General features: G+C 35.5%; 1 protein-coding gene across 1 annotated transcript in view; it reads left to right on the top strand.

Moving 5' to 3' along the window:
- LOC111045147 (ATP-dependent RNA helicase DDX24) overlaps positions 1–20,132 on the top strand; it is a 40,565-nt gene that overhangs the window by 8,509 nt on the left and 11,924 nt on the right. Inside the window, exons 5-7 of the mRNA XM_022330460.2 lie at positions 5,083–5,255; positions 11,444–11,532; positions 14,131–14,381. Of these exons, the coding sequence (XP_022186152.2) occupies positions 5,083–5,255; positions 11,444–11,532; positions 14,131–14,381 (513 nt within the window). The remainder of the gene's footprint in view (positions 1–5,082; positions 5,256–11,443; positions 11,533–14,130; positions 14,382–20,132) is intronic.

The raw sequence follows: 20,132 nt of genomic DNA, 5'->3' as shown, positions 1-20,132 counted from the left end.
AGTGCAATCGGCAGTGCCAATCAGACGACCGGTTTTTAGGTTTTAGATTTTAGGTTATGTTGTTAGGAAACATTGTCACCAATACGTAAGTTATTTGAATGATTTTATTTGCAGTTTCTATAAAAAAATGTAGATAGAGGAAAAATGTTGTGTACATCACGAGCGAAATAGTATATTTCGCACCTAGAGCAGAAAATGAGATTTTTCCAGCTCGAAATCGGTTTTCAAGTCCGAGGCCGTAGGCCGAGGACTAGAAAAGATTGAGAGCTGGAAAAACATTTTTGCCCGTGGTGCGAACGATATTTTTCGCCACACTACAGGTATTGCTGACAAAATAAATAAAGAATACAAAATAAAGAATACTCGTTAAGCTATCGTACCTATCTCTTGATTTTAGTGGTAGAAGATTTGCAGTCAGGATTTCAGATTCTTTTAAAATTTCACTTGGAATACCACAGTCATCTTCAAGCATTTTTGAAAATTCGGAATGCACTAATCAACAATAAATAATTGAATAAAACTGGTTGCGAAGCGAATTAGTTTGATTCGAAACTGGAACTAAAATCATGGCGACTTCAGCTTATTATGAAAGTGGACACTCGCCCGATCTAGCGGATGACTTATTAATAATAATTAGCGCGTTGTTTCCAGCCATAAGCGGCTGGAAAGTGACAACTTTCTGGCCTAGACCGGAAAAGAAACCCTTTTCTGACGTCGTCTGCAAACAAGGTCTTTCAGATCTACGTAGGGACTGGAAAACAGCTGCTTTCTGTGCAGTGTGGCGAAAAATACTTTTCCTACAGTTACGTTGAAAAGTGGTCATTGCTGCACTGATTACAGAACGCAAAGAATCACTTTTCCGCTCTAGTGCGGGAAAAATTTTTCTGCACTCCAGATTTGCAACATGGCAACGAAAAATACTTAGTAGGTTATATGGAGCAACAGTGCAGCAAAATCAAAATGAAGTTGGTAACAGTGACTGGGCTGCTATAGTGAGCAGAGGTGCAACCAAGCACAACGCGCTAATTATTACTATTATATATTATAACGAGGACAGCAACAGCACAGTGCCACCACAGCACACCCACACAGCCGCCTCGCCATTCAAACACTACTAAGTTATTTGATGGATTTCAGGCAATTTTACCCATAATTACCAACTTTTCATATTCAATGGTAACTGTAGGAAAAACTTAATGTGAAATACGTGCGCAAAGTTCCTCTGCTGCACTCAAGAAACCATTCCGCCCTCTCCTACGGCTCGGGCGTAAACGTTTCTTTCGGTGCAGCAAACTGACACTTTGCGCACTAGTTGCACAAATAACTATTTCCTACAGTTACCTTGGAAAGTGGTCATTGCTGCATTGATTGCAGAACGCAAAGAATCACTTTTCCGCTCTAGTGCGGGAAAATTTTTTTTCTGCACTCCAGATTTGCAACATGGCAACACAAAATAGTTAGTAGGTTATATGGAGCACCAGTGCACAAAATCAAAATTAAGTTGGTAACTGTGACTGTGGTGCACGTTATAAGGAATATTGAGGCGGTGGACAACAGTGGATGACAGCCGCCCCGCCATTCATTTACTACTACATAATTATCCAATTTCAAATAAATTATGGTTTTTATTAATAATAAAATTACACAGAAAACCATTTGATGCATTTCAGGGAATTTTACTCATAATTATTACCCACTTTTCATATTCAATGGTAACTGTTTTTATAGTGTCTTTTGAGAACCTAAATTCTCAGACAACTATAATTAAGTTTGGAAATCATGCGAGACCCCGATGGTGGAGGGGTTAGTGAAATTTCTAGTACTATTCTAGTGGTGAGGAATCTGAAATAAAAATCGTTTGACGATTGATTGCCTCTATATCAAATATTTAAATTCAAACAACACTTTACAATAAATACCTTCTTCAATTAAAGATTATCTTTGTCTTTAAGAGACCAAATTTAATTATTTTTACGTCTTTAAGAGACCAAAATCTAAGGGACACATTGAATTCTGGTGGGGAAAGATCAAGTACTCATCTTGTAGTTGTCGTCGCGATGTCCGGAGTCCCTGGCGGAGATGGATGAAGGGTTAAGATGATTAGTCGTCCTCCAGGAATGTTCAGGCGTCGCGGCGACAGATCCAAAAGGGAGTTAGTCTTGTTCTCTCCTCATCAGCGTTCAATGACGTACGATTCCATCCATGGTTGGAAGAAGTCGCCGGCCCTTTTACAATGGAAATTCTCAGCCCGATACAGAAACCTAATGACAAATTTACAACAGAATTAGAAACATAATAATTACCAATATCTAATAGGATTGTATTCAATTGATGATCTAGGTAGATCATCAAATAAATACAATTCACCGCTTCCTATGAGGAAATAAATAATATTATTAACATACATAAATCACTTCACAAATTATAAATCCTATTCAATGACAATAATAAAAATACTCACCAAAAGGGGTATTGAAGATCCAACATATAGAGGGAATCAATCGTCATTTATTAATACAAAGCTATCCCATTATTACAGTTTTCTATAAGGGGGACTTTACTCCTACATATACTCTTAGCCTACACTTAAAGTAACTTCAAAAGATGTCCGATTCACTTGGACAATCAATCTCCTGGAGAGAATGAGAATGTACCCCCAAACGAAAACATATTACTGGAAATTGTAAGAAAATCTCAAGAAACAGTTAACACTATGACAGCTGGGATTAGAATGATTGCTCTCCTAGTTTTCAGAGGCTTCCAGACTGATCAGTTTTGCCATCATCATTTAAAATATTTACCCGATCGCCTGTGAATTTCTCTTCGCCCACTCTCTTTCTCCTCAGTAAATAAGGAAGGTGATACGTTCAAGCAAGAAGGAAACTAGGAGAGAAAAGTTATTTCCCTTTTGCAAGTTTAGAATTATGGGATTGAATCAGCATACTTCTGGCGTCTAGATCGTCGTGAGAACAGATAATTCCAAGTGGGATCGTGGGAACCAAGGACTTTAATAATATTCTGGTCATAATTATAACGATTTTAGAAATGCTGGCTAAGTTGCCAATGAACAAGAATAAATTTACTATCTTCATGGGAACTGAAAACTACTAACTTAAGATAGAATAAATTCCATTTAATAACTCAAAATTTTGGTACACTGTAGGGAAAATTTAATGTGAAATACGTGCGCAAAGTTCATCTGATGCACTCAAGAAACCATTCCGCCCTCGGCTTCGCCTCGGGCTTCAAACTTTCCCACAGGTAGAAAAAGTCATACTTTTCACTCTAGATATACAAATAACTATTTTTTGATGTATAAAATATAATTGATAATATTAACTATCTACCTACATTGTTAAAAACGATCTGGCAACGTGGCTTAGCTAGAAAAGATAGCGCTATCCATTTGTCTAATGTGATAAACAAGGATAGCAACATCGATGTTAATCAAATACTGCCATTATAACGTGCAGCTCACTATAGTATTATCTATTGATTGGCATCATTTATTTTCGTTTTTCATCATTGTTGTAGCACCTCATGATCAAATATTTGATATCAATACAAATTCCAAACTAAGGTGATTGGCTCAATGAGAGAAAACTATTATGACTTGAATTGATTAGAATTAGTGGTGATTTATTGATGTATTGAAGTGTTTCTGTTGATTAGAGAAGTAGTAATCAATGTTGATGCTAGCTTATCTCTTATACAGGGGGTCGGCATATTAATCTGACGATTTTGTAGTAATTGTTATGTTGGCACCACTGTCATTGAAAAGGCGGGAATGTTGTCCATCGACAGGTCTATTCATTCCATTTCAGTAGCCAGTATGTCGTGGTCAAGTGAACATCGAGTGTTAGTGATTGAAGCTTATTTTAAAAATAATGACGCAGTTATTTTAACACAGCGTTTATTTCGCAGACATCTAAATTTAAATCGACACGCGCCTGTTCCCAGTAGGAATACGATCTTGTTGTGGGTAAAGAACTTTAGGAACTGTGAGAACACCTGAAAACATTAACGCGGTAAGAGTAGCTGTTACACGGTCTCCACGACTTTCAGCAGCGAAACATGCTGTTGCGCTAGCCATTTCTGATCGAAGTGTACGACGAATTATTCATTCCGACCTGAAATTCCATCCGTATGTATAATGTTAGTGCAACAACTTAATGAAAATTATTGGGCACATCTCAATGCCATTTGCGAGATGCTTCTCGAAAATGTCCACCAGGATGCCGAGGCAAATGACGAGGCACATTTTCATTTGTCGGGATTTGTGAATAAACAAAATTACCGTTATTGGGCAGCCAATAATCCACAGAACTGAAGGAAGTCATTCAACGAGAAATTGAAGCAATTCCACTAGTAATGATTGATCAATGACAAATTTCAGAATTGGGTCAAGTTAATGTGTGAAAAGTATCGGAAAACATTTGGATGACATAAAGCCGGTTTCCGAGCTCAGGATTTAGCTAAGTCCTAGACTTTAAACAGTTGGAGTCAGAAAATTTGCTTTCCAAAACGTGGCGTAGTCGCAGCTTTTATAACAGTAGTTGTAATTTTTATTTTCTAATTTCTATAATTGGAAACGTTTTTCCTTGGGCATTAGACATTCCTAAATAATTCAAAATAGCTGAAACTTTACACTATTTTCTCTTTATTTTTATTTTGTGTTCAATTTTCTAGTTTTTCGAAATTTAATTCAAACGTGACTATGACAATGACTGCGACTACGCCCCGTTTTGGAAAGCCAATTTTCTGTCTCCAGCTGTTTAAAGTCTAGGACTTAGCTAAATCCCGAGCTCGGAAACCGCCCCTTAATCTTCAAATGAAAAAACCTTGTGAGAAATCTATGTAATTTATTGAAAATTGCAGAATTTGATCTTTAATTTGATGTATTACATGTTTTAATTGTACGAAACATAATTTTATTATTATCCTTCAAAAATCGTCAGGTTTTTATGCCGGACTCTGTACAAGGGCCTCATTAATGTCACCATTATTCGAACTCTTCAATTTTATTGATATACAACATAATTTTCTATTGAAACTGTTGTATTTAATCGATGTGTTGAACAGGTTCCTGGCAATAGACGAGGCCGACCGTATGACAGAAGTGAATCACTTTCCTGAGCTACGATCTCTGCTTGAGTTGATCAACTCTGACGAGGCCATCTGTAAACAGAGACAGAACTTCATCTTTTCGGCCACTCTCACCCTCGTGCATGAACTGCCTAAACATGTCAAAAAGAGTGAGTACTGTTCGTTTCATCATTATTTCAATATCGGGGCACCGAGCTTCCCTTCGGAGTACAAAAGCATAGTTTATAATATATTATATTATTTATTAATAAAATAGAACACAATTATTGATACATAGAACACAATTCTTAATCATAGAACTCCATTCCCGTCATAGAACACAATTTATTGATACATAGAACACAATTCTTTTAATTGATTGGGGAAGGACCAACAGGCACAGCCCAAAACTGTTTCTTCTCCGAATTTCGATGTTTCACACTATAAATACGGTAGTCCAAAAAGTAGGTTATGTTCCTTACACTTTTGAATTCAAGTCCAATTTTCAGTCCAAACATTTGAAAACAGAAAAGTTCGAATTTAGATTTTCTACAAACAAAATAACACTCACTAATCACTTAGAACTGTAGAATAATGATTAACTTTGAAAATGTTGATATAGGTGCTTTAATTTAAATGAAAAAAATAATGGATTTTGAATAAATAATCATATCGTTGGTCATGTCAACAAATCAGATAAGGTTGATGAAGACGGTCTATCTATAATTTATTGCCAGAGAATACTTCTCATGAGATCCGCTAATTGATTTCAAAAGTTCAACAGCTGAACATGATTCTGTCTCTCTCCCACACAGGCACTCCCTTCTTCCGTTATCAACAGACGAAATTATCATCTTTTTTCCAAGGATGAATAATTATCCTTTTCGTATCGTTCAGCGAGTTTTCCCAGGGATGAGACCATGTGCAATAGAATTTTTATATCAAGAACCTCCTATATTGCAAATTTTATCAAAATCGTTAGAGTAGTTTTCGAGTTCCGTTGGACATAAATACATACCCATATAACCATATAAATTTATACAGATAATTGCTCGCTTAATATGATAGGATTTCATTGGTAGGCTATAGTGAGGTTTACGTTATAATGTGTTATATTATTTTTTGACGTTGTAGAATTCAAAATGAATTCTAGGACAATGAAATTCTATTCATCTATTTAATGGCAGCATTTTATCAACATTGATGTTGCTATCCTTGTCTATAGTGTGTTCCACATTATAATAGCAATGGAGGAAGAAAGGACAACAGCGTTGCTGACTCTGTCTTGCTACTGCCTTCTATAGAGGATAGCTGATACCGGTATATCTTATGTAATATTAACAGTTATTTCTTGTTCAAAATGTTCGTCATTGATCGTTTATTGAAATTGAAATTAAAATGCTTTATTCTCCAAAAAGATTAACAATACATTTGTATGTAAAAAATAAAAATACATTCCATTGGAGGCTCCTCTTATGGGCACATGCCTGTGAGAGAGGAGCGAGTTGTCTAGTAGCATCCAATATACATAATCTTAAATTTAACTATTCATAGCTATGAAAAATATGACTACAAATACAATAAAAATAGAAAAAAAATATTTAAGAAAAAATAGAACTAGTGTAACAAATAAAACAAAACTCAATCTGGAGAGAGGTATTATTATGAATAAAAATAAAATGAACCAAAACTAAAAACGAAGTGGGAAGCACGGTGAGATCGACGAACAAAATAAAATCGTAAAAAAAGATACAATAATTGTTGAAAACCTGTTTTTTTGACCAAGGATCGAGAACACTCACATCCAACAAGCGTACTCATTCACCCATCAGTCACTCACCCCTCAATGTTTAGGCAATATACAATTATTAGCCAAAAAAAGGTACAATCATCGGAAAGAGTAAGGTGATACTAAAATACCTTCCTGCTCCTCTGGGTTTAGGGAAGTCACCCAATCGTTGACTAATTTTTTATAGTGACTTATTCTCAAATTGACAGGATTTTTCAAATAGACAGGCAGTTTTTGAAAAAGGAAATGCATTTTATAATGTGACGAAGTGGAGGAGAAAGTTCTAGTAAGTCTGGGGTTGACGATACCGATATTTACAGCTGTTCTTGTGTTATAATTGTGAATGATATTAGAAAATATAGCTACTTTGTGTTTGAATATATACAAGGTTAGGGCTCTTATGTATAATTTTTGTACATTTAATACCTTAAATTCTTCAAAGAGATAATCTGATGGATATGTTAGTGGTTTGCGTAAGGAGCTTTTCATTATAAGTTTCTGAACAGTTGATAAAGGAGCCAATGTAGTTTTGAATGTACCACCCCAAGCGATAATACCATACTGTAAGATGGACTGAATGTAAGCAAAATAAACTTGTTTTATTATAGTGGGTGTAAGGATTCCGCTTAATGATGCAAATACATAAATAAATTTTCGGAGCCTATTTCTAAGGTAGTGTATATGATTGCTCCATTTCAGCCGACAATCAAATATCACGCCGAGGTATTTATATTCATATAGGCTACTCGTTCAATACACTCACACTGACATTGTGTATAATTATTCTGTGCGCCACAGGTGTGTAATTTCAGTTCTAGACCGATTGGATCACCATTGGCTCTAATGGAAATAGGTAGGTATTTCGTCTTGCTGATATTGATGGTTAGTCGATTATCATCAAACCAGTCCTTCACAACACCCAATCCTACCTCAGCTGCGTGAAAAACCTCATCCCAGTTGTTTCCCTCAAAAAGCAACGCGGTATCGTCTGCATACAAATATATATGACTATTATCAATGTTCACCTTACTCAGGTTATTTATATAAATTAAAAACAGTATTGGGCCCAGAGTGCTACCCTGAATCACTCCAAAGTGGTTATTCATTGGTGCACTCTCTTTGTCCAAGATAGAAACAACTTGACTCCTTCCACTAAAGTAGCTCTCAAACCACTGGAGAGAAGCACCCTGAACACCAATATACTTCAGTTTTTTTTAAAAGAATATCCCTATCAATCGAATCGAAAGCTTTAGCTAAATCAATGAAGGTCAGAAGAACTTTCTTGTTAACAGAAATTAAATTATGTATTTGATTGGTTAAGAGGAAAAGGTTGTCATTAAGATTTTTGTCCTTTTTGAAACCAAATTGATTCTCGAATAGAATGTTATTATTTATCAAGTATTTCTCTAATTGATGCCTAACTGCTTTCTAGATGACTTTGGATATGACACTGACTAAATTGATAGGTCGGTAACTAACAAAATGACTTTTAGGGCCAGACTTATGTATGGGAACGACTTTTCCAACTTTTAAGTTTTCAGGGAAGACTCCTTGCAAAAAGCTACAATTAATGATATGAAGTAATGGTATTTTCAAAGAATCAATATTTTTCTTAATTAACGAAGCTGGAATTTTATCAATGCCCGGCGCAGATCCTCCTTTAAGATCACCTATAATTCTTATTAATTCAACATCACAAACAGGCAACAGTTCAAAATGCAAATCCACACTGAAATCCGCATCATTTACTGGTCCTTCAGCAATATTGGGTATGGCCCCAGCAAGATTAGCACCTACATTTACATAATAATTGTTGAAATTATTAGCAACATTTACTATTTGACCTGGTTCCAAATTATCATTACCTCTATTGTTTAAAAAATGTTGAATAGGGAATATGTCGGCATTTTTACCTAATCCAGTGATTTCTTTAATACTACTCCAAAGTTTTTTGCTATCACTGCCAGCATTGGCTACTTTATTTCGAAAATAAGTCTCTTTGGCTGTCTTTAATAACTTAGTGAGGTGATTTCTGTATTTTTTGAATTGTTCTCTTAAAGTAGCATTGAAAGGCTGTTGTTTTAATTTTTTGCTTAATTTATCTCTCTGACGGATGCATTTCAGTAAACCACTAGAGATCCACGGTTTAATTTTGAAGTTTTTAGATGAAATAATTCTAGTTTCTGTGGCCTGAAAAATAATTTGCTTAAGTTTGTTAATAAAAATTTCGCAACTGGAATTCACATCGGGTGTACTTGTTACATCGGACCAATCACAATTAGCAATGAGCTGAGAAACTAGATCTTCATCTAAAACTGTAACCCGTCGATTTTGATTAAATTGAGACTGTTTTTTATTATTTAACATTTGAATTTGGCATACGGTAAAATCATGATCAGTCATGCTACATCTGATTACGGCTGACCTTATAGCATTAGTATTCTTTATATCAGTGAAAACATGATCAAGGCAGGCGGCCGTCGTGTCAGTAATCCTGGTAGGTACGTTTATGCAACTGACAAAGCCAGCAGCATAGAGAACATCCAAGTACCGCTCCGCCGTGTGATCAGGTATTTTACGAGGCAAAATACAACAATTAATATCACCCATTATAAAATGTGTACAGTCTCGATTCCTGTTAATGATGTAAGTCTCAAGATCATTAATAAAAGGTTCTATGTCAGCAGAGGGGCTTCTGTAGATTGCTAACAAACAGAAACGTTCAGCATTGAGAGAAAGGTCCAATTTCACACATGATGCACCATCAAGACTTACATCCCCCTGGCACACAGCAAAACATTTATTAACATAGACTATCACTCCATCGTTCTGATTTCGACTATTCTTATTTAAAAATACATCATATCCTTCCATATTCACTGTCACGCAGCTATCATCAGTCCACGTTTCAGTAAGAACTATAATGTCAAATTTTGTATTGTAACTGTTCAGAATCACTATCAATTCATCTATATGTTTATTATAGCTTCTTGTATTCAAGCTTAAAAAACTAATGCTCCCAATCTCACCCTGCTCCCCAGTAAAAAAATTAAACAAACTAAAATCTTCAAAAATGCTAGTATACACGTCTCTCATATCAACTAAATTATCAACGAAATCATCCATTAAGACGGAAAGAAAAAAAAAGTAAAATCGTTTGCCGCTCGCATGTGCATACACGATTGAAAAATAAAATATAAAATGCTCACTTACAATCGTGAAGTAGGCCTTAAGTAGGCCTACACATCATAACATATAGCCAGTGATTGCAATACCCCAATCAAAGGAAAAATTTCTAAGACGAAAAAGAGAATAAAAATAATAAGAATAAAATAACTCACATAGTAATGGGAGTACGAGGAAAGAATACAAATGATTAATTTATTTTCAAAATAAAACATCAAATCATGTTTGAAACCTTGCAGAATTTTATACAACCGGTTTGAATAGGAGGGTTAAATGTCTTATTGAAATTTTGTATTTTAAAAATCTAAACTTACAATGCTTTATTCAGCTATGTGATACATTTGTTTATACATGAATGGTAAATCGAGTTATTCTTTATAGTTGAATGATTCAATGAATAAGCAGAAAGAAAAACAAAGAAGAATTCGGGTGCAATAATAGATTAGATAATTCTACAGGTACCTGTAGTAATGATAACGGTAGGGCTGCTTCAACAAACATTACTAGCGTTAAAGCCAGCGATCTTTGCTTAGGCAACTTGTAACCAGCCAACTACGATATGACACGAGGCATTAAAAAATAAAAATGAAGATTAGGAAGATTATCATTTGTGTTAGTGTCACATTATTTGTGATATTTGTTTATTCAACTTTCAAAATCTCAATAAATCATTGTTTAAGAAAAATTTTGGTGGCTATGATAGTAGTTAATTCAATAATTGGCTCCTAGATTGACGTAAACGGTTCCAATGGACGACCATATTCGGCCGAATTAACGGCCGGCAGATTCGTCCGATCCAACGGCCGAACTGATCGGTTGTATACGGTTCCAGTGGACGGTTTCAATGTTTAATGATACATAACGCTAGGCTAGCCTACTTCCATGAGAAGACTAAAACATATGAAAGTACTACCTAGTTTGACTAAAAGTTACCGGAAGTTTAATTAAAATTACCGGTAGATAAAACTCTTGTAAGGAATGAAGAGACAGGTTCACCACTTATTCCTTCAGATTCTTTGCAAAGATTGTAGGATCTTCTAATGCTTGCAATCTGGTTTGTTTCTTCACAAAATATTTCCTACCTCTGTAGACGGTTTTTTCTCTAAAAGATCTAATCTGTGTCCTTCTGTGATATGACCAAATCTTGTATTATATTCCTGTTAATCATTTTTGAAGTTTGAGCCTGCATATTTATTGAAGAAGACAATAACATCATAATATATATTGTCAAGGCTACAAGGTCTGAGAAAGCAATTTTTACCATCAGTTCTATTAAGTTAGAGCATAATTCTTATTGCTCGTTTCTACTTAAGCATAACTTGTTAATGCAATAATATGGTCTATGTATGATGTGATATCGTTCTCATGATGTTTGTCTTGCAGAGCTTGAAAAGAAGAAGAAGAAAAACAAAACTGGAACAGAAGGCAAACTGGACAAATTGGTGGAACTAGTCGGCGCTAAATCGGCCAAGGTTAGTCTGTTTACAATTAAGTTAGATCATTTTAAGTAATTAGGCCGGTTGCACAAGATCCTGTTGAATTTAAACCACGATTAAATGCTACAAGAACCAATGAGTGAAGGTTTTTTTTAAAGAAGTTTGGCTCTCTTATTGGTTATTGTAACATTTAATCATGGTTTAAATGTAACATGCTTTTATGCGACCGGATTAGTATTTTTCAAGTGGAATAAATTATTACAAAAATCAGTATATCATTGAGTAAATAAATACATGAAATAGATAAGTGGGGCCTCTGTTAGTACAATGCAGTGGAAAGGATTTCTAGTCCAGTGTCACTTACAGAAATTTGAAAATTGATTTTTTTTTGTAAAAAAAAAATAGGAGAAAAAATTAATAAAAATTAAAAAATTATTAAAAATTATAAGAAAAATAGGAGATTAGCGTTGCCGAGTCTCTGCCTTGCCACTGCCTTAGAGGATAGCTAATACCGATATATCTGATGTGATATTAACTAGGTATTAATTCTTGTTTAAAATAAATAATATTGTTTATACATCAAGAAAGTATATTTTTCAGTAACTCCCATAAAAAATAAATTCCCATAATTGACAATTAATTATATTTCTTTATTGTTAAAATACGATCTGGCAACGTTGCGGATCTAGAGAAGAATAGCGCTATCTGCTTTGTCAAATGATTGGCAACGATAGCAACACCAATATTAGGCTAGGCGCACACCAGTTAGTCAATACAAGACAAGACATGATCAGTCACGTTCAGACACAATACTTCACATTGTTGCTTATGACGCAACTCACACTGATTAGGCTAGGCACACACCAGTTAGTCAAGACAAGACAATACATGATCAGACACGTTTAGTCACAATACTTCACATAGTTGCTTATGAAGACATGTCTAATTGCAATGACTAATCAGTGTGAGTTGCGTCATAAGCAGCAATGTGAAGTATTGTGTCTGAACGTGTCTGATCATGTCTTGTCGTATCTTGACTAACTGGTGTGCGCTCAGCCTTATTCAAATACTGCTATTATAAGGTGGACCTCAGTATACTAGTGTTGCACTAATATAAAGGGTATACTTGATAAAATATTGGCCTAATATGTTCGGATACTATTCTTGGTGAGATATTGTGATATTTATCCATAATAGAACACTTGAATATACTAGTTCTGTGAACAGTAGATCTCGCGCTCAGTAAGTTACATACCTGTTGTTATGTTTTCTCAAAATTTATTAAATAATTTATCAATTTAAAATGTCTAGAAAAAATCCTAAATAGATATAGAGCTTTCTGTCCTATCTATCGTACCGTGACGTGTCGTCCCGGAATATGAGTGTGAGCGCTGTTATCAGGTCTGGCTGCAACTGTCTACAACGTTGATGGAAAGATACATTTTCAAGATGTTTGATGTTTTTGGACGGGTAGTATCATAGCCACCTCTAATACAAGGCCGCGGCCTACGATATTGCAACGTCGCAGTGTAGGCCTAGAATCTTATACATGATTGGTGAAAAAGATTTTTTAAAATACCAGCTGATCTTTTTCACCAATCATGTATTAGATTGTAGGCCTACACTGCGACTTTGCAACATTGTAGGCCGCGGCCTTGTATTAGAGGTGGCTATGGTAGTATTATTTATAGTCCACTAGACAGCTGATTTATGATGAATAATTCTATAGTCTGAATCTTAATCCAATATTGGCGTATGAAGGAGGCTCCTTTTCCTTTTATATTATCCTTGAAATGCAAAATTTCCAAAAACCTTGTATATACGTCGACGCGCAATTTAAAAAGGAACATACCTGTCAAATTTCATGAAAATCTATTTTCGCGTTTCCCCGTAAATGCGCAACATATAAACATTCAAAGATTTAAACATTAAGAGAAATGCCAAACCGTCGACTTGAATCTTAGACCTCACTTCACTCGGTCAAAAATATCAGGAATACAACAAAAAGATGACACCATAGGTATTGAAACACGTTAACTTTTTAATAAATTTGTGATATTTTTAGACAATATTCTAGTGTTTTATTATTTTAAAATGTACTTTGTTTTATTGATTCCTTTCCAGGTGGTAGAACCTAATTCCTTGATTCCTTTACCTAACCTAATGTAAATGTACGTTTGAAAATAGCTCTTGAAGAGTTGAATCTATAGTGAGGACCACGTTATAATAGCAGTGTTTGATTAGCAATGGTATTGCTACTTTGTCTATCATTCACCAAAGCGGATAGCGCTATCTCTCTCTAGCTTTGCTCTGTTACCAGATCGTCTTTTAACAATGTATAATTAATAATTAGTAACAAAATTTTTCATCTTGATTATGAAAATTCATTATAAAATATAATTTCTTGCTTAATAAAATATAATTGATTATTTTAAACGAGAATGAACAGTTAATATTACATCAATAAACCTGTATCAGCCACTGTCGATAGAAGGCATTGACAAGACAGAGGTTCGGCAACGTTGTTCTCCTATCTTTCTCCACTGCCATTATAACGTGGACCTCACTATATTAGTTGTGCAATATAATAAAGGGTACTTGATATTTTTTATGATTGTGTTCTGTTGATTGTAGGTGGTAGACCTAACGCGACGCGAAGCAGTTGCGCAGACGTTGACCGAAACGCGAGTGCACTGCGCATCTGCCGAGGACAAGGATGCGCAGTTGTATCTTTTTTTGAAGCGAAATCCTGCGCGAACTCTGGTCTTTTGCAACAGTATAGGATGTGTGAAGCGACTCGCTTCGTTGTTGACGATTCTCCGAGTGAAACCGCTGCCACTACATGCCAGCATGCCGCAGAGACAACGACTCAAGAATTTGGACAGGTTAGTTTAGTCGATTTGGAACACAACATGATCAATCATTGGGCCCGTTCTGTGCACAAAGAATGTGGTAAATTGCTGATTCACAATTTACCAGGTAAAAAGTTCCGCGTCCCATGGGAAGAATTTTGACAGATTCTGTACCAGAAACCAGTTCCAGTTCCAAGCTCCTGCCCCACAGTCGAAGCGTGATAAATTGTTACAGCTCCAACTATTCGAGCTCTCATTGGTCGATTGAATTTTGTAGTCTGCTTGCTTCTCTGTGCATGCGCTGATACCTTGTTTACCATAGCATAGCCATAGAATACATAACCAACATAATTATGTTTGATAACCATTCGTTGAATGAATTTTTCTCTATAACAATTTTGAGAGGAATAGAATGAAAGAAATGCACGCTTTTCTAGACGGTAAGTCTGTAAAACAGCCTTTCTCCATTCACACAGCTAGTAAACGACACATTTTTGTGTGAATCAACTTTATAAGTGCGCGCCAAAAGCTTGAACCAACGATTTTGTAATGGCGTTCCATGGGAACACTTTGCACTAGTAACGTGATGGAACAATTTACGATTGGAACTGGAACAATTTACTGTATACAGAACGTACACAATGCTTGATGTTGCTTATAAAGGTGCGTACAGAATCACGCTCTGCTCCGCAAACGAACGTTAACGAGCAGATCGCAAGATGATCGCAGGTCGAGCAAGATGAATATTGTGAATATCATACTCATGAATGTGCCTCGTAGATATGATCTTCCAATTTCTTCTAACATTCATCATCAAATAGAGAGAACAAACTTAGAGATAGCTAGAATTTGTCGACAATTCAAAAATGTTAGGCTTTTAGATATTAGTAACATAGGTCGGCGTTTCCATACACGACACGGGCTACACCTCAACTCGCTGGGAAAGCGCTACATATCTGATTTTATAAGTGGAGCATCCATGCAGGCAATCAATGAAGTGGAAGATTCAATACCTTTAAACTTGAAATAAACGACAAGGCTTCGCTGAAAGCTGCCTCTTTTAGACAAGCAACTGAAACTGTTCTAAATGATGAGGCCTCACTTGTTATGGATGGCGGCAAGTATCAGTTATCAATAAACGACAATCAATTGAACATAGAGCTTGATTTTGACGATAACACTTCGTTGACAACAGACAAGAATGACTCAGAGTGGATTTTACTGGTTCACAATAAAGAATTAAGAAACAGCTCTACCATGAATCTTTTTCTTATTAATATCTGTTCAATGCGGAACAAAGTAAACCAGATAGAGCTGATAGCTGAAAGTAGACAAATTGACATCCTCTGCATAAACGAGCATTGGCTACATGAAGATGAAGTATCATTTTATGTGCCCACTGGTTTTACATTGGCCGACTCATATTGTAGGAATACAAAAACGCATGGTGGCTCATCTATTTTGATTAGACTCATTGAGATTCAAGAGAATGGACGTAACAGATTTCACATCAGACAGCCTCTTTGAATTGTCTGCCATTAAATTATTGCCAGTGAATTGTATTATCCTATGTCTGTATAGAGCACCAGACTCCAATGTTAAGGATTTCCTTGTCAAGATGGAGGAGCTACTAATATATATTACTTCTAAACCATATTCGTATGTTGTCTTAGCTGGTGATTTCAACATGAACATTAACATATCTGATTATGAGAAGACAGACGTAAAGCAATTTATAAATGTTCTAAGATCGTTTGATTTGTATAGCATGCACTCTCATCCAACAAGAGGTCATGCTTGTATAGATAATATTTTTTCTAACATTGAAACTAATTCATATGATTGTGAAATCTATAAGCAAGACCTTGTATCAGATCATGCCGGAGTTTTGGTTCATATTCGTCAAGATAATTTTCTTCTCAAAGGGCCTAACCGACAGGATGACGAAAACAACTGTTGTTTAATAAGAGTAGTGTCTCCTAGTAGGTTATACAACCTAAGTCAATTCCTTTCAAGTCTGGACTGGTCACAGATATTCTATGTATGGGACGTGAACGAGGTAGTACAAAAATTTATGAATATTCTGTCTCAATACCTGACGACGTTTTGCCCTATGAAAACCCACAAAAATAGAGCCAAGGACTCAAACATGCATGTTAATAGATGGTACACTCCTGAACTCATACCATGAAGAACCACCTGTTAGTCTTGTATAAAATTTGGAAGATCCGAGGTGCCAATGAAGACAAAGAGAGATTCAAAGATTTCAAAAAACTTTACACTGAAGCGATTGCTAGGGCAAAGTTGTCACTCAACGACAAGCTGTTGAAAGAATCTAACAATAAATGTAAAACAGCATGGAAAATCATCAACAATGAATCTAAACACAAGAATAAATCATCAACTACAATCAACATTCCTCCTGAGAAACTGAATGATTTTTTTCTTAGTGCAGGAGTTCATGCTCAGGATATGTCTATCTCTACATCAGTTACAATGGAAGATATGCTGGAAAAATGTAATCTCATCAATTTAAAAAATGTGGCTGCACCAAGATTTGCATGGAAAGAGTTTGACATTGAAACGGTGAAGTCCATAGTGGGAAATTTCAGTTCCTCAAGAAGTGAGGATACCTTTGGTCTTTCAAATTATACGGTGAAGAACATTATCGACTCGATTCTCCGTCCACTGACATGTGTAATTAATTTGATTATGATACTTGGAGCTTTTCCTGAATGCTTGAAAATGTCGATAATAAATCCAATCTATAAAAAAGGTGAAAAGGAACTGCCAGAAAGCTACAGACCAATAGCAATAGTCTCGATCGTAGGTAAAATCATTGAGGCATGTCTTCTGAAACAGCTGTATGAGTACTTTGTAGAAAATAATTTGCTCAACCCCAATCAATTTGGATTTAGACCAAATCATTCAACAACTATGGCGATTGAAAAGGTTGTCAACTACATTCTTGAGAGCTTTGAAAGCCAATGTATGGTTGCTGGTGATCTACTGGACCTGAGTCGTGCGTTTGACTCCATGTCACATTCAATATTGTTTGAAAAGTTGAGATACTATGGTATTGAAGGTAGCGAGCTGACTCTGATTCAAAGCTTCTTGAGCAATAGACAACAGGTGGTAAAAGTAAATAATAGACTATCTAGCCCAAAAGCCGTGAAAACAGGCGTCCCTCAAGGGTCTGTTTTGGGGCCGTTTTTATTTCTAGTGTTCGTAAATGATTTCAGTTGTAATATACCATGCTTTTCAATATTGTATGCCGACGACACTACAATTCTCAATTCTGGTGCGAATGCGGAAAATCTTATTCATGACCTTGACGTTTCAACAAAAACCTCAAAAATATGGTACAATGCCAACAGCCTCCGTCTTAATGAGACCAAAACTGAGAGGATATTATTTTCCTTGAAGAGCAGAATAGATCCTAGCCTAAAAAACTACACGAAGCCGGTCAAATTGCTGGGCTTAATACTGGACAGTAAGCTATGCTGGGAAGACCATATCGAGTTTCTTTGTAAAAAACTATCAAGAGTCACCTTTCTTCTACGTAAACTTAAACTATCAGTCAGCCCTGGAGTTTTGATGATGGCATACTACGGTCTCTTCCATTCACATTTAAATTATGGTCTCCGTTTATGGGGCAACTGCTCTTCTGCCAGCAGAGTGTTTCTATGGCAGAAAAAAAAAATAAGATGCATTGCAGGACTCAAATTCAACGAGTCATGTAGAGATGCTTTCAAGAAACTTAGCGTCCCAACCCTTGCTAGTATGTATATTTATGTAAATCTAATTTACATGAAGGAAAATGAAGATAACTTTATGAAACAGCAAGAAAATCATGATCACAACACAAGAAATAAATTTGACTTGATAAAACCTTCTATAAGGCTGCACAAGACTTATAAAAGCCATAAATACCAGCAGTTATTCTTTTCAATAAACTTCCCTTAACATTTAGAAGTCTTCCAAGCAGCAAATTCAAGAGAATAGTAAAAGAACTGCTGAGACGTAACGCATTCTATACAATAGAGGAATATCTCGATAGTCAAATATTGCAATGTTAAATTTACACATGTTAACTTTAAAATGAGAATGAACTACTCACCTTGTTTTGCCTGCTTGTACGGAATAACTTATTGTCGCGACTAATTTAAGACATTTTCTCATGGCATGACTGTACCTATTATAGCCTATTTATTTTTATTTGTAGTTTTTAACTTGACACGATCCATATATATTATGTTATATTTGTTGATCAATAAACAATTCTATTCTATTCTATTCTAAGATGTTCTGCAGCTTTTCTGGTGTCAAGGCTTTCTAGTATGCTCGACCGAGAGGCAGTTGTCACTGCCTACTTCGAGCCTCTACTGTCCTATGGAATACTTCTTTGGGGGGGGCTCAGGAAACTCTCTGCCGTTCTTTAGAGCACAAAAGATAATAGTTCGAATTATATTTAGAAAGCCACCTCATGCCGTTCTCTCTTCCGATCAGCAGCAATAATGACTGTCCCTGCTCTCTCTCTCTCTCTCTCTCTCTCTCTCTCTAAATATATATATATATATTATATATATATATATATATATATATATTATGTATCTATCTTTGCCTTCAAATACAAGACAAATTGGACAACAGGGTCAAATATCCATAGTCATAACACAAGATCCAGAGGTGCGTTGAGAATTGAGCCACACAGATCGACCTTCTACAAATCTAGCTCACAGCTCACAGCATATGGGTAACAAAGTATTTAATTCGTTGCCGAACCACTTGAAAGAGGCTCAAACACTGACAGTTATCAGGACAAGACTGAAAATCTGGTTGATAGCCCAGTTGGCAATCCCTAATAAACTGATTAGAGAAAAACAAAATAAGACTGAAAAAAATGTATTAAGAATCTATTGTGTTACTTTCGAGTGCAATGTTAATGTTTCCAGATTTTATTGTTTCTATATAAGTATGAGTTGTAACTGACATATTATTTATAAGTTTTCAAGTATTATATTTTCACAATTTTAAAAATTTATCTAGTCTTACTCTGTAAATGAATGTTAAAATTTGAATGTATGTGACTATTGTCTATGCTTACCCTATAAAAAAGACATTCTCTCTCAGTGGCGGCTTGTGCAAATACTAATGGGGGGTTCACATTTAACATGAGCAACAAGATCTAGATCTTTAATAATTTGTTAAACCCCATGTTTCAAGTGAATTTTGTTCGTTTCACGTAGTAGAATGTAATTTTTTATTCCTAGAAGAGTACTAGGCCTATCATATTATTACGTAGGTAACAAAATATTCTAATGGGTTGTATTATATTAAGTACCTATATAATAATTTGGATTTTCGTTTAATAATAATAAGTATTTAGATATACTCAGGATTCTCAACCTAGAAGATGTACTCCCATACTCCCATTGAATAATTCATGTACAAATCATAAATTATACAGAAAACAGCAATAATTTTTCCTCGATGTAAGATAATTTCCAATCAAAGAAATAAGGATTAACATGCTTTTAGAGGCTTTGTTAACACTCACCCTCCTTCTAGTTGGCATTTACAGAGCATTTTTTGAAAATAAAATCCATCCTCCTCTCCTTCCTTGCTGCGAAAACATCGATCACCATGCTTTTTAATTTTTTGAGTCAAATGAGCTAAATCACACACACCATTCTTAATCCATGCTGGATCGCCTTTTTCGCGAGCAAACAACAAGCACAGAAAACAATAAAGTTTGTTAGTTTGATAGTTTCTTCACAACCA

This window comes from Nilaparvata lugens, chromosome 11 (assembly GCF_014356525.2).
Source record: "Nilaparvata lugens isolate BPH chromosome 11, ASM1435652v1, whole genome shotgun sequence".
Taxonomy (NCBI): domain Eukaryota; kingdom Metazoa; phylum Arthropoda; class Insecta; order Hemiptera; family Delphacidae; genus Nilaparvata; species Nilaparvata lugens.
Note: the sequence above shows the minus strand (reverse complement) of the source record. Positions and strands in the feature narration are given on the sequence as shown.